This window comes from Malaclemys terrapin, chromosome 1 (genome assembly GCF_027887155.1).
Source record: "Malaclemys terrapin pileata isolate rMalTer1 chromosome 1, rMalTer1.hap1, whole genome shotgun sequence".
NCBI classification, from domain to species: domain Eukaryota; kingdom Metazoa; phylum Chordata; order Testudines; family Emydidae; genus Malaclemys; species Malaclemys terrapin.
Genome location: NC_071505.1, coordinates 91,807,400 through 91,825,995, shown reverse-complemented (window position 1 = coordinate 91,825,995; position 18,596 = coordinate 91,807,400). Strand labels below are relative to the sequence as shown.

The 18,596-nt window shown below is 42.3% G+C and overlaps 1 protein-coding gene across 3 annotated transcripts in view; it reads right to left on the bottom strand.

Moving 5' to 3' along the window:
* Window positions 1-18,596, bottom strand: part of MRTFA (myocardin related transcription factor A) — a 158,605-nt gene that overhangs the window by 41,830 nt on the left and 98,179 nt on the right. For all 3 annotated transcript variants that reach the window (XM_054031078.1, XM_054031087.1, XM_054031092.1), the window contains one exon: window positions 10,612-10,677. In XM_054031078.1, the coding sequence (XP_053887053.1) occupies window positions 10,612-10,677 (66 nt within the window). The remainder of the gene's footprint in view (window positions 1-10,611; window positions 10,678-18,596) is intronic.

Here is an 18,596-nt window from a genome sequence, read left to right as displayed (position 1 = left end):
GAATGAGAGCTACCCTGTTGTTGGAGAAGCACGTGGCAATTGCATTGTGGAAGCTGGCTATTCCAGACTGCTACTGATCAGTCGCTAACCAATTCAGAGTGGGAAAGTCGACCATTGGACTCGTGTTGTCGGAAGTGTGCAGGGCCATTAATCACATCCTACTCCAAAAAAAGTGACTCTGGGCAACGTGTGCGACATTGTGGATGGCTTTGCACAAATGGGCTTCCCTAACTGCACACATATTCCAATTCTGGCACCAGACCACCTAGCACATTAATTGCAAGGGGTATTTCTCTATGGATCTCCAGGCACTTGTGGATCACCTGACATTGACGCAGGCTGGTCCGGAAAGGTGCATGACACACACATCTTTCGGAACCTGTTTAGGAAGATGCAAGCAAAGACTTTCTTCCCAGACGAGAAGATCACTGTAGGGGAATTCAAAATACCTATTGTGATCCTAGGAGACCCCGCCTACCCCTTAATGCCGTGGTTCATGAAGCCATATACGGGGCAACTTGACAGCAACAAGGAGCAGTTCAACAACAGGCTGAGCAAGTGCAGAACAACTGTTAAGTGCACTTTTGGCCATTTAAAGGTCCGCTGGTGCTGCCTATATGGGAAGCTGGACCTGGCCAATGACAATATTCCTATGCTTATAGCTGCATGCTGTACACTCCATACTATTTGTGAAGGGAAGTGTGAAAGCTTCACTCATGTCTGGACCGCTGAGGCTCAGCGCCTGGAGGCTGAATTTGAACAGCCAGAGATCAGGGCTCTTAGAGGGGCGCAGCGCGGGGCCACAAGGATCAAATTGAGGCAGCAATTTGAAGCTGAAAGCCACTAGTATTGATTGCTATGCTCGGGAGTGCAGTCCTTGTAATGCTAGGAGGTGATTATGATTGGTGCAGACGATGCAATATGAAAGTTTAAGATAACTGACTGTTGCTTTGCAGGGCTCAGTTTGCTTTCAATTAATAGAATAAAGATTGCTTTCAAACCAACAGAATTATTTTATTAAAAAACAACAACTGGAGGCAAGAGAACAAAAAAAACACATCAGCACTGAGCAGGATGGGGAGGTCCCTGGAGGAGGTGGGGTCCTGGGAAGGTTAAAGATTTGGGTAGGTCCAGGGATCATATCCAACCTTCTCCTTTGGAGTACATTGCAGTGGGTAGCATACTTCAACGGGGCCAAACTGCAGAGGGATGGGTGTTGAGTGCAGTGGGTACTGGGAGTCCGCAGGGCTGGACTGTGACGGGGCAGGAGTGGAATGCCGCGGGTACAGACTGCCCCCAACAACTCGTTTCAGCAATTCCCAAAATCATATCCACTTACCGGGGCCTCCTCTCCTATTTGTGCTTTGCCAAGATCCGACAGCAGTGACTGGTTAGCCTCCTCAGGGGTAGAAAAAAGCTCCTGGCTGCATGCATCTTTGACCTCCGAGTCGTCCTCTGCCTCTGGGTCCCCTTTCACCTCCTTGTCCAAGATTTCCTCCTCCTGGTTCAGTCCACTCTCGGCTGGCACACGAGCCACCGACATATCCACAATGACCTTTGCAGTGGAGGTGGGGTCGCCACCGAATATCAAGTCCAGCTCTTTGTAGAACTGGCAACTCGTGGGCACAGCACCGGAGCAGAGGTTTGCCTCCCGCGCCTTGTGGTAGGCGTTAAACAGCTCCTTCACTTTGACCCTGCACTGCAGTGTGTCCCGGTCATGCCCCCTTTCTGTCATGCATCGTGAAATCTGTCCATAGGTATCATAATTCCTACGGCTGGAGCGCAGCTGGGACTGGACAGCCTTCTCTCCCCAAATGCTGATGGGGTCCAGCAGCTCAACATTGTTCCAAGCGGGGGATCGCCTGGTGCATGGAGCAGGCATGGCCACCTGGAAAAATGCGCTGAGACCACTGTCTGCATCACTGAGCAAACAGGAAGGGAACTTTCAAAATTCCAAAGGAATGTACGGGGTGGGGATGATGGTTGGTCACCTGAGGGCAGGACAGTAGAGTTCAAACCGATGACCAGAGAGGCAACAACAGGCATTGTGGGACACCTCCTGGAGGCCAATTGCAGCGCTGTAATCGACCAGGGTGTCTACACTGGCACCGTGGCGCTGTACCCCCAGCGCAGAAAGCTGTACTCCTCTCGTTGGGGTGGGTTTTTTTACAGCGCTGCAACTGCGCAGTTTCTGTGCACTACGTGGCTTGGCAGTGTGTACACCTCGGGAGTTACAACACAGAAAGCTGCTTTACTGCACAGAAACTTACCAGTGTAGACAAGGCCTTAGTCACAAAGAGGGGCTACGGAGAAGCATGAAACACTTGCCCAGGGAAGGTGCTCTTTCTCTGCAGCATTGCTGGCTCTTGAATGCCCGTCCTTAGAGAGGACAACAGACTGGTTTTCTTGAAGGATTGTGCAAGGCGCTAACCACAAGGCAACTGGTCCTGCTCTGGCTATAGTTTACAAGTGGTTTGTATGCGTTACTAGTAGCCAGAGATCAAAATCCACACTAATATAAATCCATGGTACGCCCACATCGTGAATACTGCGTACAGATGTGGTCTCCTCATCTCAAAAAAGATATACTGGCATTAGAAAAGGTTCAGAGAAGGGCAACTGAAATTATTAGGGGTTTGGAACAGGTCCCATATGAGGAGAGATTAAAGAGGCTAGGACTTTTCAGCTTGGAAAAGAGGAGATTAAGAGGGGATATGATAGAGGTATATAAAATCATGAGTGGTGTGGAGAAAGTGAATAAGGAAAAGTTATTTACTTGTTCCCGTAATATAAGAACTAGGGGCCACCAAATGAAATTAATGGGAAGCAGATTTAAAACCAATAAAAGGATGTTCTTCTTCACACAGCGCACAGTCAACCTGTGGAACTCCTTGCCTGAGGAGGTTGTGAAGGCTAGGACTATAACAGGGTTTAAAAGAGAACTAGATAAATTCATGGAGGTTAAGTCCATTAATGGCTATTAGCCAGGATGGGTAAGGAATGGTGTCCCTAGCCTCTGTTTCTCAGAGGGTGGAGATAGATGGCAGGAGAGAGATCACTTGATCATTACCTGTTAGGTTCACTCCCTCTGGGACACCTGGCATTGGTCACTGTCGGTAGACAGGAGACTGGGCTGGATGGACCTCTGGTCTGACCCAGTATGGCCATTCTTATGTAATACAAAGTGCATGTAAAACCAGAGCTTTGACCCTTTTAGTAATTAAGAGATCCCACAGCACAGTTTGCAAGGCAGACTGTTGGCTCAGGTATATTGGGCCAAGTATCTTCCCCATAACATTTTTGTTGTTTTAACTGATATTTTCTACATGTCCTCAGATACATAAAGTTGTTGGGTTCTATTAAGTAGATGCTGTTGTGACGTTGCACCCCATATTCTTCATAGGAATATGGTTATGATATGTATAGGGCCTAAGATATATTTTATGCAAGATGGGTCTTGTAAGGCATCATTGGAAAGGTTATGATTTACTGAATGTGATTATTCAATTAGTATGCATGTATCATTTCTGTATCTAAAATTAGGAATACTGAATATGTAACAATTACAACTGTGGGTATTTGGGAGACAGCCAACAGGCCATCAGCTTTGATGGGCCATTAGGAAGAAACAATAAGTCTTTAAAAATACTAAACACTATCTTGGGGCTGGTCTACACTGGGGGGGGGGGGAGGGAAATCGATCTAAGATATGCAACTTCAGCTACGAGAATAGCATAGCTGAAGTTGATGTATCTTAGATCGACTTACCTCCAGTCCTCACAGCGCGGGATCGATGGCTGCGGCTCCCCCGTTGACTCCGCTTCCGCCTCTCGCTCTAGTCAACGGGGAGCACGTTCGGGGATCGATTTATCGTGTCTAGACGAGATGCGATAAATCAATCCCCGATAGATCGATCGCAATCCGGCGGGTAGTGTGGACGTACCCTTGGACTTCTAGTAATTTTCTACTAAACGGGGTCGGGGGAGGGAGGCTGTCAAGACTGGGAAACAAAAGATTCCCTCCTTATGTTAATCTTATTTAAGGAGCGTGCTCCTGCCAACAAAATGCTGTTCACACCAGTGCTTTTCGTCGGTAAAACTTTTGTCATTCGGTGGGGTGGTTTTTTTAACACTCCTGAATGACAAAAGTTTTGCTGACGAAGTGCCAGTGTAGACAAACCTTGAGACAGAGAAGTCTAGTCTGTAAAGAGAAATAACTGGAAATCTAAGCTACAAAAACTCTGCATCCTGCCTAAAGTTAACATTTAGAATGAGAAATTACGTTTTGTAACCTGTTTCTTTAGTGAATCAGGCTTAGTCTGCGTGTTTTATTTTATTTGCTTAGTAATCTGCTTTGTTCTGTTTGCTATCTCTTATCACTTAAAATTTACCTTTTATAGCTAATAAACTTATTTCTGGTTTATAACATAACCCAGTTTGTGCAATTTATAACTGGGTGGGAGGGGGAGAAACAAGTTGTGCATCTCTCTCTTCACATTGAGGGAGAGGGTGAATTTTTATGAGATTGCGCTGTGCAGATCTTTTTATACAGCGGAAGACAATATTATCTTGGTGTACTTTCCAGAGGGAAGCGGCACTTGACTGCTCGGCAATTTCCTAGCTGAATCTTCCCATACTGCTGTTTGCAGATTCTGTGATTCTACAGCTGGTGCTCCCTACCTGTGTGTGTGCTGCCAGAGACCAAAGAGCCCGATTCAGCAAAACAGGGAGAGGGAGCTCAGGCTAGTGGAGCAGGCAGGCTCGGTGAAATCCCAGTACCTCAGGAGGCATCCCAGAAGGGGGGGGGAGGTTTCTAACCCATCACAGCTGCATTCCACCCCAGAAGTGGCTGCATAGCTGTGGCACAAGTGGTCATTTCAGGATGGAGGGAGACAGACAACTATCTTATAATGTGTTTAATATTCCAATGCCATGAAAAAATAAGTCATCTACACTAAGAATATGGCTTTGAACTCCAGAACTGTCAATTGGCAACATCTTCCTATTCCTTTTACACAGTACACCAGCTTAGAAAAGGGAGCTATGTTTTGTGTTCAATTAATATGTCAAGGGGAAAGGCTGATTCACCCTGTTCACACAATAATATTTAAAAAAAAACGTAAGTACCCAAAAACTTGACTCTGGCACTAACTAGCCTCCAATAATAGCAAGGCCAAGAACTGAACAGACCATGAACACTGAATTCCCCTCATTGCTAGGAGAGATCCCACTTGGTCAAGGCTCAGGTATACAAGCTGCAGGCACAGTGTACTACTCATCCCCCCTGCTGTACGTGCTCTGGGGGCTATAGAAGATTTTGATCTCCAACTCTGACCTTGCACCAGTGGTAACCAAGTAAAAACAAAACTGAAAAAAAACAAAGAAACAAGAAGAAATTTGCGCCTCTGGTGCCAACAGAATTAATGAAGGCACACCACCCAATTATTTTAAATCCTCTTTTCACGTACCTAAAAGCTTTAGCTCTAACCGTGAGACATTTACATCACACAGTAAAACGCATCCCTCCAACAGTAGATAGGCAGCCTTGAGAGGGCATTCAAGTGAGTTTAATTGTACTTGATAACAAATGTTAAAATATGCCACTTTACTCTCCCTCCCCCCCCCCCAACAAAATTCCAGTTGGGAACAAGATGCTCTGCTCCCAACTTTGTTCTTCTGAGAAGAACACCCCTCAAATGCACACATGGAGCCTAAGCAGTCTTTAGATAGAGGAAGCATGGGATGTGGAATATGTAATCCTATGTCTGGAGCTCTCTGCACAGTCGAGGCTTTTAGTTAAATGGTGTTAGGTTTGAGACTCATGTCTCAGACAATGGAATGAAGGGTACCGGAAGATGAGCCTGCACTGCAGGCACTAAACAGCTGCTTCTATGCCCTGCACAAACAGCTTCTCCAGTTCACATCACTGTTCAGCTGGAGGAACCAGGAACTGGAAAGTATTTCAGTTACCACATTTCTTTCATGCACTGCCAAGGCCCTCCAGATGGCAAACAGGGGCTAGACGCAAACCAGAGTCTCAAGCAGCGTGAGGACACGAGATCCCCTAATCCAGCTCCAAGCTTCCTCCTGGCTTCTGTGACTAAACAGCATAATCTAGGATGTCTGATGCCTGTCTGTCTCCTGGTTAAAGGTTTTAGGTGGGAGACATGATTGAGAGTATGGGCTTCTGCAACAGCAGGAGGAAGGGAATAAGACTGAGTACCTGAGCATTTTCACAGGCAAGGTGCATGGGGAAGAAGTATGGAGAGGAATAGGGAACCTGGACATTCCCAGTGTTAAGGCAGAGAGTTCTGTACTACAGAGCTGAAAGTAGACACACGGAGCTGCCCTAAGTGAGAGATCCCTATAGGAGCAGTGGCTGGCTATATGGCATGTTCCATTTCCAGAGCTAAAAAGGGAATTTTGTTTTGAACATCTTGACTTCTCATTTCACATTTGAACTTCTCATTATCATGCAACCCAGCTTAGGAACACTTTAAACGCTACTTTAAAACAGTTATGCCTGATTCATAGAGGACAGACAAACTATGTTGGCACTATGATTAGAAGAAACTGATTTAAAATAATATTTAAGAACACTTCTGCTATCATGGTTTCTCTTCAGTAGACAGGGCCTTTCTGCATCCTGCCAATATTTTAACATGAGGCCTCTAGAAGAGAGTTCTCCTTTAGTTTGTGATAAAAGCTGTCAAGTATAGGTGCTGCAAAGAGAACAAGTTTCTGCAAAATTCACTTGTTTTACCATTTAGAAAACACGGTCAAGATTTCCAAAAGTGACTATAGAGGTGATCATTGTACATTGTTTAGTGCTATCAGTATTCTCAGTATATTTGTCAAGTTCAAAGCACATATCTGTTAGAAGTTTGTTTGTCCCATGGAGTTACGTCTTTCCTTGCCTGCAGTTGTGAGACAGCATTAAGTCTACATTTTCAAAAGTGACTAGCAATTTGGGGTGATCTGGAGACACCTCCCCTAAAGGAACATGATTTTCAAAGGGTTGAGCACCCACCCTTTGCACATCAGGTCTCTTTTAAGGTATCTCAAAAGTTGGACACCTAAAATCTGAAGAACCCCAAATCACGAGTCACTTTTGAAAATGTAGACTTAATGCTGTCTCACAACTGCAGACAAGGAAAGATGCAACCGCATGGGGAAAACAAACTTCTAATAGATATGTGCTTTGAACCTGACAAATATACTGAGAATACTGATAGCACCAGACAGCATTCATGTACGCAACTGAACTGGGGAGGTGAAGACCCTGTATGGAGTATGGGAATGTTTTCTCCTGGGAAAAACTGTTGAAAATATCTGACTACTGGGACAATCTGGTTCCTCCTAAAGGCAATCAACTTGCTCTGTAGAATTATTTGTTCGTGCCACATGGATAAAAGTAGAACAGGAGTACTTGTGGCACCTTAGAGACTAAGTAGGTCTGTCAAGAGATTTAAAAAAATTAATCGTGATTAATCGCGTTGTTAATAGAATACCATTTATTTAAATATTTTGGACATCTTCTACATTTTCAAATATATTGATTTCAGTTACAACACAGAATACAAAGTGTATAGTGCTCACTTTATTACAGTACAAATATTTGTAATCAGAAACAAAACAAATAGTATATTTCAATTCACCTAATACAAGTACCGTAGTGCAATCTCTTTATCATGAAAGTTGAACTTACAAATGTACAAAAATTATGTACAAAAAAAACTTGCATTCAAAAATAAAACAATGTAAAACTTTAGAGCCTGCCAGTCCAATCAGTCCTACCTCTTGTTCAGCCAATTGCTCAGACAAACAAGTTTGTTTACATTTGCAGGAAATAATGCTGCCTGCTTCTTGTTTACAATGTCACCTGAAAGTGAGAACAGGTGTTTGTTTGCATGGCACTGTTGTAGCTAGTGTCGCAAGATATTTACATGCCATATGCACTAAAGATTCTAATGTCCCTTCATGCTTTAACCACCATTCCAGGGGACATGCGTCCATGGTGATGACAGGTTCTGCTTGATAATCATCCAAAGCAGTGTAGACCAACACATGTTCATTTTCATCATTATGAGTCAGATGCCACCAGCAGAGGGTTGATTTTCTTTTTTGGTGGTTCGGGTTCTATAGTTTCCGCATCAGAGTGTTGCTCTTTTAAGACTTCTGAAAGCATGCTCCACACCTCATCTCTCTCAGATTTTGGAAAGCACTTCAGATTCTTAAATCTTAGGTCAAGTGCTGTAGCCATCTTTAGAAATTTCACATTGGTAACTTCTTTGCTTTTTGTCAAATCTGCAGCGAAAGTGTTCTTAAAATGAACATGTGCTGAGTCATCATCCGAGACTGCTATAATATGAAATACATGGCAGAATGCGGGTAAAACAGAGCAGGAGACATACTATTCTCCCCCAAGAAGTTCAGTCAAAATTTAATTAATGCATTATTTTTTTAATAAGCATCAGCAGCATGGAAGCATGTCCTCTGGATTGGTAGCCGAAGCATGAAGGGGCATAACAATGTTTGTCAAACATTGTTTGTCTGAGCGATTGGCTGAATAAGAAGTAGGACTGAGTGGACTTGTAGGCTCTAAAGTTTTACATTGTTTTGTTTTTGAGTGCAGTTACGTAACAAACAAACAAAATCTACATTTGTAAGTTGCACTTTCACGATAAAGAGATTGCATTATGGTACTTGTATGAGGTGAATTGAAAAATACTATTTATTTTATCATTTTACAGTGCAAATATTTGTAATAAAAATAGTATAAAGTGAGCACTGTACACTTTGTATTCTGTGTTGTAATTGAAATAGGTATATTTGAAAATGTAGAAAAACATCCAAAATATTTAATAAATTTCAGTTGGTATTCTATTGTTTAACAGTGTGATTAATCATGATTAACTTTTTTAATCGTGATTAATTTTTTTGAGTTAATCATTTGAGTTAACTGCGATTAATCGACAGCCCTAGATAAAAGTAATCACAGGTAGGCATGAGTTACTAGTATCCAAGAAAAGAGCAAAATCCGTCAAATCAACCCAATCTTCCTTTTTAAATTTGGTGGTGGAATTTTAAAAATGGGGTCTTTCAAGCCGCCAGGAGCAGATCACTGCCTTATATTGAAGTACTCCAGTTGACAAAGTGATGTTGACAGGTATTCATTACACAAACTTAGAGTTGACAAACTGTATTATTTTAGAAGGGGAAGGCACTATCATTTCAGTGTACACCTCAGGAAATCCCCTTCCCTACCTCCCCTGTCCAAAGAGATAGTGTAGCCCCTTTTGGTTTTAGCTGACACTAAAGAGGTGTGTGCGCTGGGGGAGGTTTCTTAAAGAAGGAAACAGTTTGACTGACCCTAAGGCGTTCAGGGGAAATGCAGAGAACACCAAAAATAACTCACACCTACTCTTTGGTGCTCCCTTGTTCGCTTGCTGCTCATGCACATGGAAAATGTTACCCAGTTCAGAAGTTTTAACCAAATTATTCAGCCCCATTTCTACAGGCATCTTTCTGTATGTTCAAAAAGCTGTTCTCCATGACTGGTATGGAGAAAGTAAATAAAGAAGTGTGCTTTACTCCTTCTCATAACACAAGAACTAGGGGTCACCAAATGAATTAATAGGCAGCAGGTTTAAAACAAACAAAAGGAAGTATTTCTTCCTACAATGCAGTCAACCTGTGGAACTCTTTGATAGAGGATGTTACGAAGGCCAAGACTATAACAGGGTTTAAAGAAGAACTAGAAAGGTCCATCAATGGCTATTAGCCAGGATGGGGTGTCTAGTCTGTCTGCCGGAAGCTGGGAATGGGCAACAGGAAATGGATCACTTGATGATTACATGTTCTGTTCATTCCCTCTGAAGCACCTAGTTGGCCACTGTCGGAAGACAGGATACTGGGCTAGATGGACTTTTGGTCTGACCCAGTATTGCTGTTTTTATGTTCTCCAAACCTGATTTAGTCATGCACACATTGAGTTCAGTGTTGCAGTATACTTACCCCACCCATTAATATTATCATGTTACAGTGTCTGCAGATCTTTCTCCCTGCAACAGAATCTGCTGTTCCCCACAGATTCCTACTAAATGCGTTTCTAATAATCTGGCAAAGGTAGGAACAGAGCTGCCTTACCGTCCTGACATCTTGTATGCATGAGTAGAAATCTTACCACGTGTGTGGATATGGACAGACTAATTCACAACAGCCACACAAGAGTTATGGGGAGCTGACAGACAAGAATGGAAGCTCTAAAGGCAGGAAGCCTGCTAAGAGTGATTATCAGCATGTGCTGAGTATGTAAGGCACTTCTAATATGACACACACTCTCCAAAAGGCTTTCATAGCAAGCAATACAGCCACTGTATTTTGAGTACACTTAAAGAAACTTGTTGCCAACACTGCTTCTCGGTATTACAGGTAGCCCTAATACTTTAGAAGGCGGTCTGGTGAAATGGGGTGGGGCTCTCACATCTAGCATTTTTTATGCAGAAACAGAGGGTCAGGTGTTTCAACCCCGACACAAACCACCTCCCCTCATTCACAAACAGGTGACAGAAATGCCCAGAGAGAAGGAAAAAGTTTAAATGGTACTTACGCGGCATGATCCCCTGGCTCACCAGTTCCTCCCGTGTCCGTCGCTGCTGGAGCTTCAACTGCAGCACTGCAGGGTGGCAGAGAAAGAGGAGAGAGGGAAACAGATCAGTTGGAGACACCACAACATTGGGCACATTTTCAGATGCACTGTATTTTCCTCTTCTGACTCCAAAATAAGTGAGAACGGAAGAGAAAGCCCCCTCCTCCCACCTCACTCGTCTGCACTCCTGCAATTGCAGAAGTGGCCTTAAGCAGCAAGGTTTCCGTATTCACTGTGGGTGACGAGGAGAGGAAGTTGCAAAGGGTCTTGGCAGGACGATAAAAATCCGCAAAGCAGAAAAGTCAGGCCTGTTTCTCAAGAAGCTGTAGAGCACCAAGTTCTCTCTCCAAACCATGAACATTTAAAAACAAACAAAATATGGATTGACTGTGCTCCAGTAGGAATGGTCCAACACTAAAGTCCCAAACAGCTCCTAAAATTGTAATTGCCCATGTGCCTGTTATTTTTATACAATATCTTGGTCACTAAAATGTATTTGAAGTGCAAGATATATGACTGTTTCTCCCCTCCACCTGCAAATTCTGTAGCATCCTCACATCGTGTCCTCAAGGTGACATCTAAAGAATATCTAGAGATGCTCCTACACCAGATTCACCATTACTGGGATTTGATTTTATTTTTTGGTGACACATTAAAATGTTTAGTACAAATAAAACTCCTTCAGTGTTTCAAACACAAACCTTCAACATACTTATTACAACCGCAGCATGCAGGCTGCAAAGGGTGTGGTTCGTCCCTTAAAACTATTCATTCATGAGACGAGTTGGGGGGTGTCCATCTAACATCAAAGTACAGCTCCCACAATAAGATCGCACTTGGAAACCAGAGCTAATACTAATAAGTATTGGGTCCCATCCTCTCTTCAAATTCATGCCTTTGTCAGGGTACTTGTATCATCTACATCCTTACAGTAGACAAACTCTTCCCATTTAAGAAAAGAGCTTTTTCAATTGTTCAAAATAGTTGATACACAATGTCACATACTGAATGCCGTAGCTCTTTGCTCGGACCCAGAGAAATTGGAAGGCAAAGAAACTGACTTTTTCAGCATTGTCTGTGAGAAGACAGATAAGAAAACCCCCAAACAAATACAATGGAACCACTAGCTTATGCACATGCCTTACAGGCTCATTCATTATTTTATCATAACCCTTATCCTTCCTCTTCCAATTGCCTCTTTTTTGCCCATCTATCTGAATTTAACCTGTGCACTCTTCAAGGCAAGGATTCATAGATTTTAAGGCCAGAAGGGACCGTTAGATCACCTAATCTTACTTCCTGTATATTACAGATCATAGTCACCCAGTTACCCCAGTATTGAGCCCAATAACTTGTGTTTGGCTAAACCACATCTTCCAGAAAGGCATCCAGTCTTGATCTGAAGACTTCAAGAAATGAAGAATCCACCAGTTTCATTATGCTAACTGATAAAAATTTGTGCTTTGTTTCTATTTCAATTTGTCTGGCTTCAGCTTCCAGCCATTGGTTCTTGTTACACCTTTCTTCACTAGTTTAAAGAGCCCTTTAGTACCCAGTATTTTCTCCCTGCAAAGGTATTTATACACGAATCAAGTAACCTTTCAATTTTTTTGATAGGCTAAACAGATTGAGCTCTTTAAGTTTCTCAGTGTAAGGCATCTTCTCCAACCCATTAACCATCTTTTCTCCATGCCCTCCAATCTTTCACCATCCTATTTAAAAGGTTGACACCGAAACAGTATGCAGTATTCCAGTACTGTCTCATCAATAATATATGCAGAGGTAAAAATCACCTCCCTATTCCTACTCATTGCTCCCATTTATACATCCAATGGTTAGCATAGCCCTTTTAGCCACAGCATCACACTGGGAGCTCATGTTGAGATGCTGGTCCACTATGACCCACAGATCCTTTTCAGGACATAATCCTCTTTACATTCAGCTGCATTAGTACACATTTGTTTTGAATGGGCCCAACTTCACAAGTGACCCAGATCACTCTGTAGGACTGTCCTATCAAAATTTATCTCTCTACTAATCTTGGTGTCATCCCCACATTTTTTTTTTAAATCAGCAGTGATTTTATATTTACTTCCAGATAATTGAAGAAATATTGAGTAGCATTGGGCCGATTCCTACAGAACTCCACTAGAATAACCCAGATTTGATGATTCCTTATTGACATCTTTCAGAGAGCCAGTTAATCCATTTAACATGTGCTTTATTGATATTCTATACTTTTATTTTTTTTTAAATTCAGAATATCATGAGGTACTAAATCAAACGCCTTACACATGTCTAAGTATATTACATCTACGCAGTTATCTTTGTCAACCAAACTGGTAATCCCAAAGAATGAAATAAGGTTTGTTTGACAAGACCTATTTTCCATAAAACCATATTGACTAGCATTAATTATACTTCTATCCTTTATTCTTGAATGGTGAAATCCTGTGTCAGCTTTTCCATTATTTTGCCCAGGAATTATGCCAGGTTAACCAGTCTATAGTTATCCAGATCATCCCACTTGCTCTTTTTGAATATTGGCACATTAGCCTTCTCTTCCAGTCTTCTGGAATTTCCACAATATTCCAAGATTTATTAAAAATTAACATCAGTGGGACAGAGATCTCCTCAGCCAACTTTTTTAGGCCTCTTAGGTGCAAGTTATTGGGGCCTGCTGATTTAAAAATGTGTATATCTAGTAGATATTGTTTAACATCCTCCTTAGTTATTAATGGATTGGAAAGTACTTCATCATCCTCATATGATGAGAGTACACAATCCTGCTTCCTGCCAAATCTGCAACTAAAATATTTATTTTACACTTGAGCCTTCTCTGCGTTATCTCCACCAAGTAATGGGCCTATACAATTTCTATGATTTCTTTTGTTCCTAATATACTTTAAAAAACCCCTTCCTTATTGTCCTTAGTTCTGTTAACCAGGGATTTTTCCCTGACATCTGAAGCTTCCCCTATCAATTTTCTACACTTTATAACTTCTAATTTATATTGATTGCTATTTCCCCTTTTCTCCGTTAGTTATCTATTGATTTTTAATCTCTAACTGTTGCCTTTATTTTGCCACTGAACCCAGATGGGCTTTTAGTCACAGTCATCCTGTTCCTTGGGCATGGAATTGGGACTTTTTGTCCATCTAATGGGCATCCAATCTTCATTCATATTGGTCTAAGTTTTTCCTCCCAATCAATTTTGCTTATAATTTTCTTTATTTTGGGGGAAAATAGCCCTTTTGAAGAAGTGAACGAGGGTGTGAGTGAGTCACTGTATTGGTCAGATCTAGTCCATCTTTCTCCCATCTCCATGCTCTAGTTAATGCAGAATATTCCCAACAGTATGCTTTCCAGTGCCTTATCCCACTCTGTTTTAAAGTATTCAAGTGATGGAACTTTCAACAATATCTTTGGGACACTACTCCACAGTTCAACAATGGCTCTCACTAATAAGAAATATTTTCAGATATTCATTTTAAATTTTCCTTTGCTCAAATCTCATTCCATTACTCCTATTAACAAAACCTTGGATTGAACTGAAGAATTCTTCTCTCTCATTTGTTTACTGTATTCAAAAGGCATCATTTTACAGTAAGAAACCAATCATTGCCAATATGGTTGAATAGAAGGAAGAGAGAAGGAACAACAGGCCAGATTTTTAAAGGTACTTAGGCACCTAACTCCCAATGATTCCATTGTGACATAAATCCTGAAATACCTTTTAAAATCTAGCCCAAAGTCATTTACAGAGAAAAAATATCCTGAAAGGTACATCCCTTATCAAGTGATATCAACAGGACAGAATACTTTGTGCATGCACACAAAAGATTTCAAGGGTAAAACATTGCCAGCATAGAATGCACTTTTTCAAGGGTTATTCCACAGTTCACTATTTGAGGGGGATCGCGGAGGGAAGGACCCTTCCTCCAGACTCCTTGGGCTTAAATAAGTACTCTGGATTCCACGTGTTATTGAATTCCATATATTTAGGAGATCACCTGTTCACGTGTGTGACTCATATATATAGGGTAACAGATGTCCCTAGAGCCAATTCAAGGCTGCCATTCACAGAGGTCTGCCAAGAACGAGAAGAGTTTTATAAAAGCAATTTATGGCCATGGACTAGTTCACTATGTTTTCTTTAATATTCAGAAAATGGCACTTCCCCCCTCTCCCCCACATATTTAAAATTAATTCAAAATCAAACATAATAGGAACTAATCTTATTCTCTGTTAAAGAAGAAAGTACATCTAGTGATTAGAACAGGGGTTTAGGAATCAAAGCTCCAGTGTTCTATTCCTAGCTGTGCCAAAGACTGTAGAACACTGAGCATGTCACTTAGCCTGTATGTTTTATTGTCCCTTTCTGTAAATTGGGAATAATGCTGCTTCCTTACCTCGCAAGGAGATCAAGTGAGGCTTAATTAAAGTTCGTAAAGGAGTCTGAAAGCCTCTGATGAACCAAATACAAAGTATTATTAAAAAGCTCCAGAGAAAGGGTGGAAGATGGCACAGTGCTCTAGTGGAAGCAGTAGGTATGAGTTTGTCTATACTAACAAAAATCAGAGACAATTACACTACAGCTACTACCTGTGGCACTGCACTGATGGTAAAACATAGCACTTATGTGTTCACTACTATTAATCTAACCCTAGAACTGCACCAGTGGAGAATTACACAAACACACCCTATTAGACCAGAGCTCAGTAACTCACCTACCAATGGCTGGTAGGAGCTGGGAGCTTAACTCACTGGGACGGCATCTATTTAGGGAACTCTCCTATTGTTATTCTAGCATTAGTGCAGAGCTGCATCAGCACTTACAATGGTGGGAACACTAGCAAAGGCTGAGCTCAGTTGCTTTTACCACCATGTCATCTAGCCCGGCAGTAGTGTTTTTCAAATGTGCATATGTGAGTGTCTATTTGTAAACTATATTTAGTGTTTAAAAGTATGACCAGAATTATAAAGACAGTAGATTCCCCCGGTGTTTCACAAGGTGAAACCACCAAAAAAAAAAGATGCTTTAGTCACAGGAGACGTTACACACAGTGTCAAAAGTTAAAAAAAAAAAATACTAGGCTCTGAATTATCTTTTTCATTAGAAGAACCAAAGAAATATGTAGATTAAAAGTGAGAGATATTTAGTGGAGAGGCCCCGAAATACCTTGGATATAGAACATTTATTGCTGAAATAATCACATTTCTATACTGCCTTGCATTCTGAAGGATCCCAAAGCTATAAAAATGTCACTCATCAAGCATCACAATGAAGTTTAAGCCACCTGTAAAGTGAATCAAAAAGGAAGGTTACGTACCTTACCTTATATTAACTGGAATTCAAGAAGTATGGTCCCTAAGGGTATTCACTGTGGTTGCACATGCATTTGCACCTGAGGCTAGAAGACTCTTCAATAGCAGCGTCCATTAGTCTGCACCTGCATCCTATACCTCCTCATGTGCTGAATTGAGAGCATAAGGGGTGGTGCAGACCATCTGGCTCTCCAGTTCTTATTCTACCGTGAATCAAACAAAGATCTGAGCAGAGGGGAAGGAGGGCTGGTCATGGACTACCCATAGGGATCAAACATCTTGAAGTCCATTTACTATAAGGTAAGTAAGCCTTTTCTTCTTTGAGTACTGGTCCCTAGGGGTATTAGTTATGATTACTGAGGAGGCGAGTGTGAGGAAGTTTTCTGCATCACAAATCTTTAGGATCGCTGATCCAAAGGAAGCATCCCTCAGCAGATGCTTGAACCAGGGCATAATGCCGCCTAGTAAAGTTGTGAATGGAGACTCAAGTCTCTGCTCTACAGATCTCTGGTCCAGAGAGTCCCTGCTCGGAGCACAGACCATCTTTAACAATACCTGGAGGTACCATAGGTGAAGCCTTGTGAAGGGGATCGTGTAGGTGCATGAAGCCATATGGTCTAGAATTACCAGGCAGGATCAGACTGTTATCTGGAGTCTGAGTCAAAGTTGGGTGATGAGGTCCTTTAACACGAGGACTCTGTCCTGAGGTAAGCAAGCATTGGCCACAGTTGAGTTCAGACTTATTCCAATAAATTCTGTAACTTGTGTGGGGGTTAAAGTAGACTTTTGTGGATTTACCTGAAGTCCCAAAGAGTGAAATAAGTCGGGTAAGGAAGTGACTGCTGCCTGCACTTCCTGCTATTATTGTCCTGCAGCCTGTCCTTTAGGTAGGAAAATATTGGGCTTCCTTTTCAGTGCAGGTATACTGTTCCCACAGATAATACCTTAAAAAAAAAAAAAAAAAAAAAAAAAAAACAGGACTGTTGAGGCAGAAGAGGAACACTGTGTATTGAAAGCACACTAGGCCCATCTTAAAGTGAGGAATCTCCTGTGTGCTGTCTGAATGTCTATCTGAAAACATATATTCCAGACCTGAAGAAGATCTCAGTGATGCTCAAAAGCTTTTCTCTTCCACCAACAAAAGATGGTCCAATAAAAGATATTACCTCACTCATCCTGTCTCTTGCATGAAAATAGGCATTCTTCAAATAGACTGCCACAAGCTAGTTGCCTTCATTCAGGGAGGAGATTATTGAAGCCAAGGTAGTCATTCAGAATCCTGAATGAAGACATTCAGCTGTCAGAGGTCCAGGATATGTCTCTAGCCTCACCTTCTTTTTGGGGATGAGGAAATATATAGAGAGTAAAAGCCCTTGCCCTGATGTCCGGAGATATGGGCTCTATTGCCCCTAACTGGATTAGGGAGTCCATCTCCAGTTTGAGACTCCTTTTGTGAGCGGGGTCCCTGAAGAGGGATGGGAAGGAGGATCTTGGAGAAGGGGCAGAAAGGAATTCTATCACGTAGCCAGTCAAGAAGATGTTTAAGATTCATTTGCCTGATGTGATATGTTGCCACATCACAAGGAAGTGAGCCTGGCAGCCACGAAAGGCAACAGGGGGAAACTAACTGTGTGGGGAATGGTTGATGGCTCTTGAGCATCCCTTCAAAATGCCTTCTTGCTAGGTGGCTGGGATTGAAAAGGTGATGGCAGCGGTGTGGTGCGTCAGCTACACTGTAGCCTCTGGCTCTTCCTAGTGGCCTGATAGCCCTTCTGATGGTAGAAAGGCTGAGGGGCTGCACAGTATCTATGAAGAGGCACCTTAGAGTATTTCCTAAGAGGTTCCAGGGTGTATATCCCCAAAGAGTGGCATGAGAGTCCCTGAGGGCATGATTTTCTCACTCAACAGGTTACCACCCTTGAAGGGGAGATGATCTCTGTTGCCTGAACCTCATTAGGGAACCCTGAGGACAGTAACCAAAAAGCTGCCTTATTACCACGTCTGCAGCATCGAGCAATGCCTAAAGGGGAAATCTAGCAGCCAGTTTCTCTTCATCCAGGAAGACCTGAAATCAGAGCCTGTGGTAGCTTATTAGCAAACTCTGACAGGTTATTGTAACTAACAACATCTATTTGGACATTAATGCCTAGGAGGATGGCTGATGAAAAGTTCTTTCTACTCAAGAGAGCTAGTCTCTTGGAGTCTTTGTCAGAAGGAATGGTCCTAGGCTGGTGCAGCCTGTTTCACTCTGTGACCACCTGGACTACTAAAGAATTCAGATTAGGGTGGGAAAACAAATATCCACCCCTTTGGAGGCAAAAAAAGTACTTTTTCTTAGTCCTCTTTGGAGATGGGGAAAAAGTAGCTGATGTGTATGCCAAACAGTCTTAGTGGGCTCCAAAATGGAGTCATTAATAGAGATTGCCACCTTGGAAGAAGCTGTAGGCTGGAGAATATCCAGGCATTCATAGTAAGATCCTGAACCTCTTCCAGTGAGATCTGGAGAATGTCAGCAATCCTCCTCAAGAGATCCTGGTACTGCCTGGTGGTGAGGGAGAGGCCAGTGTCCTGCCTCATCTGGAGAGTATCTTTGTTGAAAGTGGGACCCAGTGTCCTGA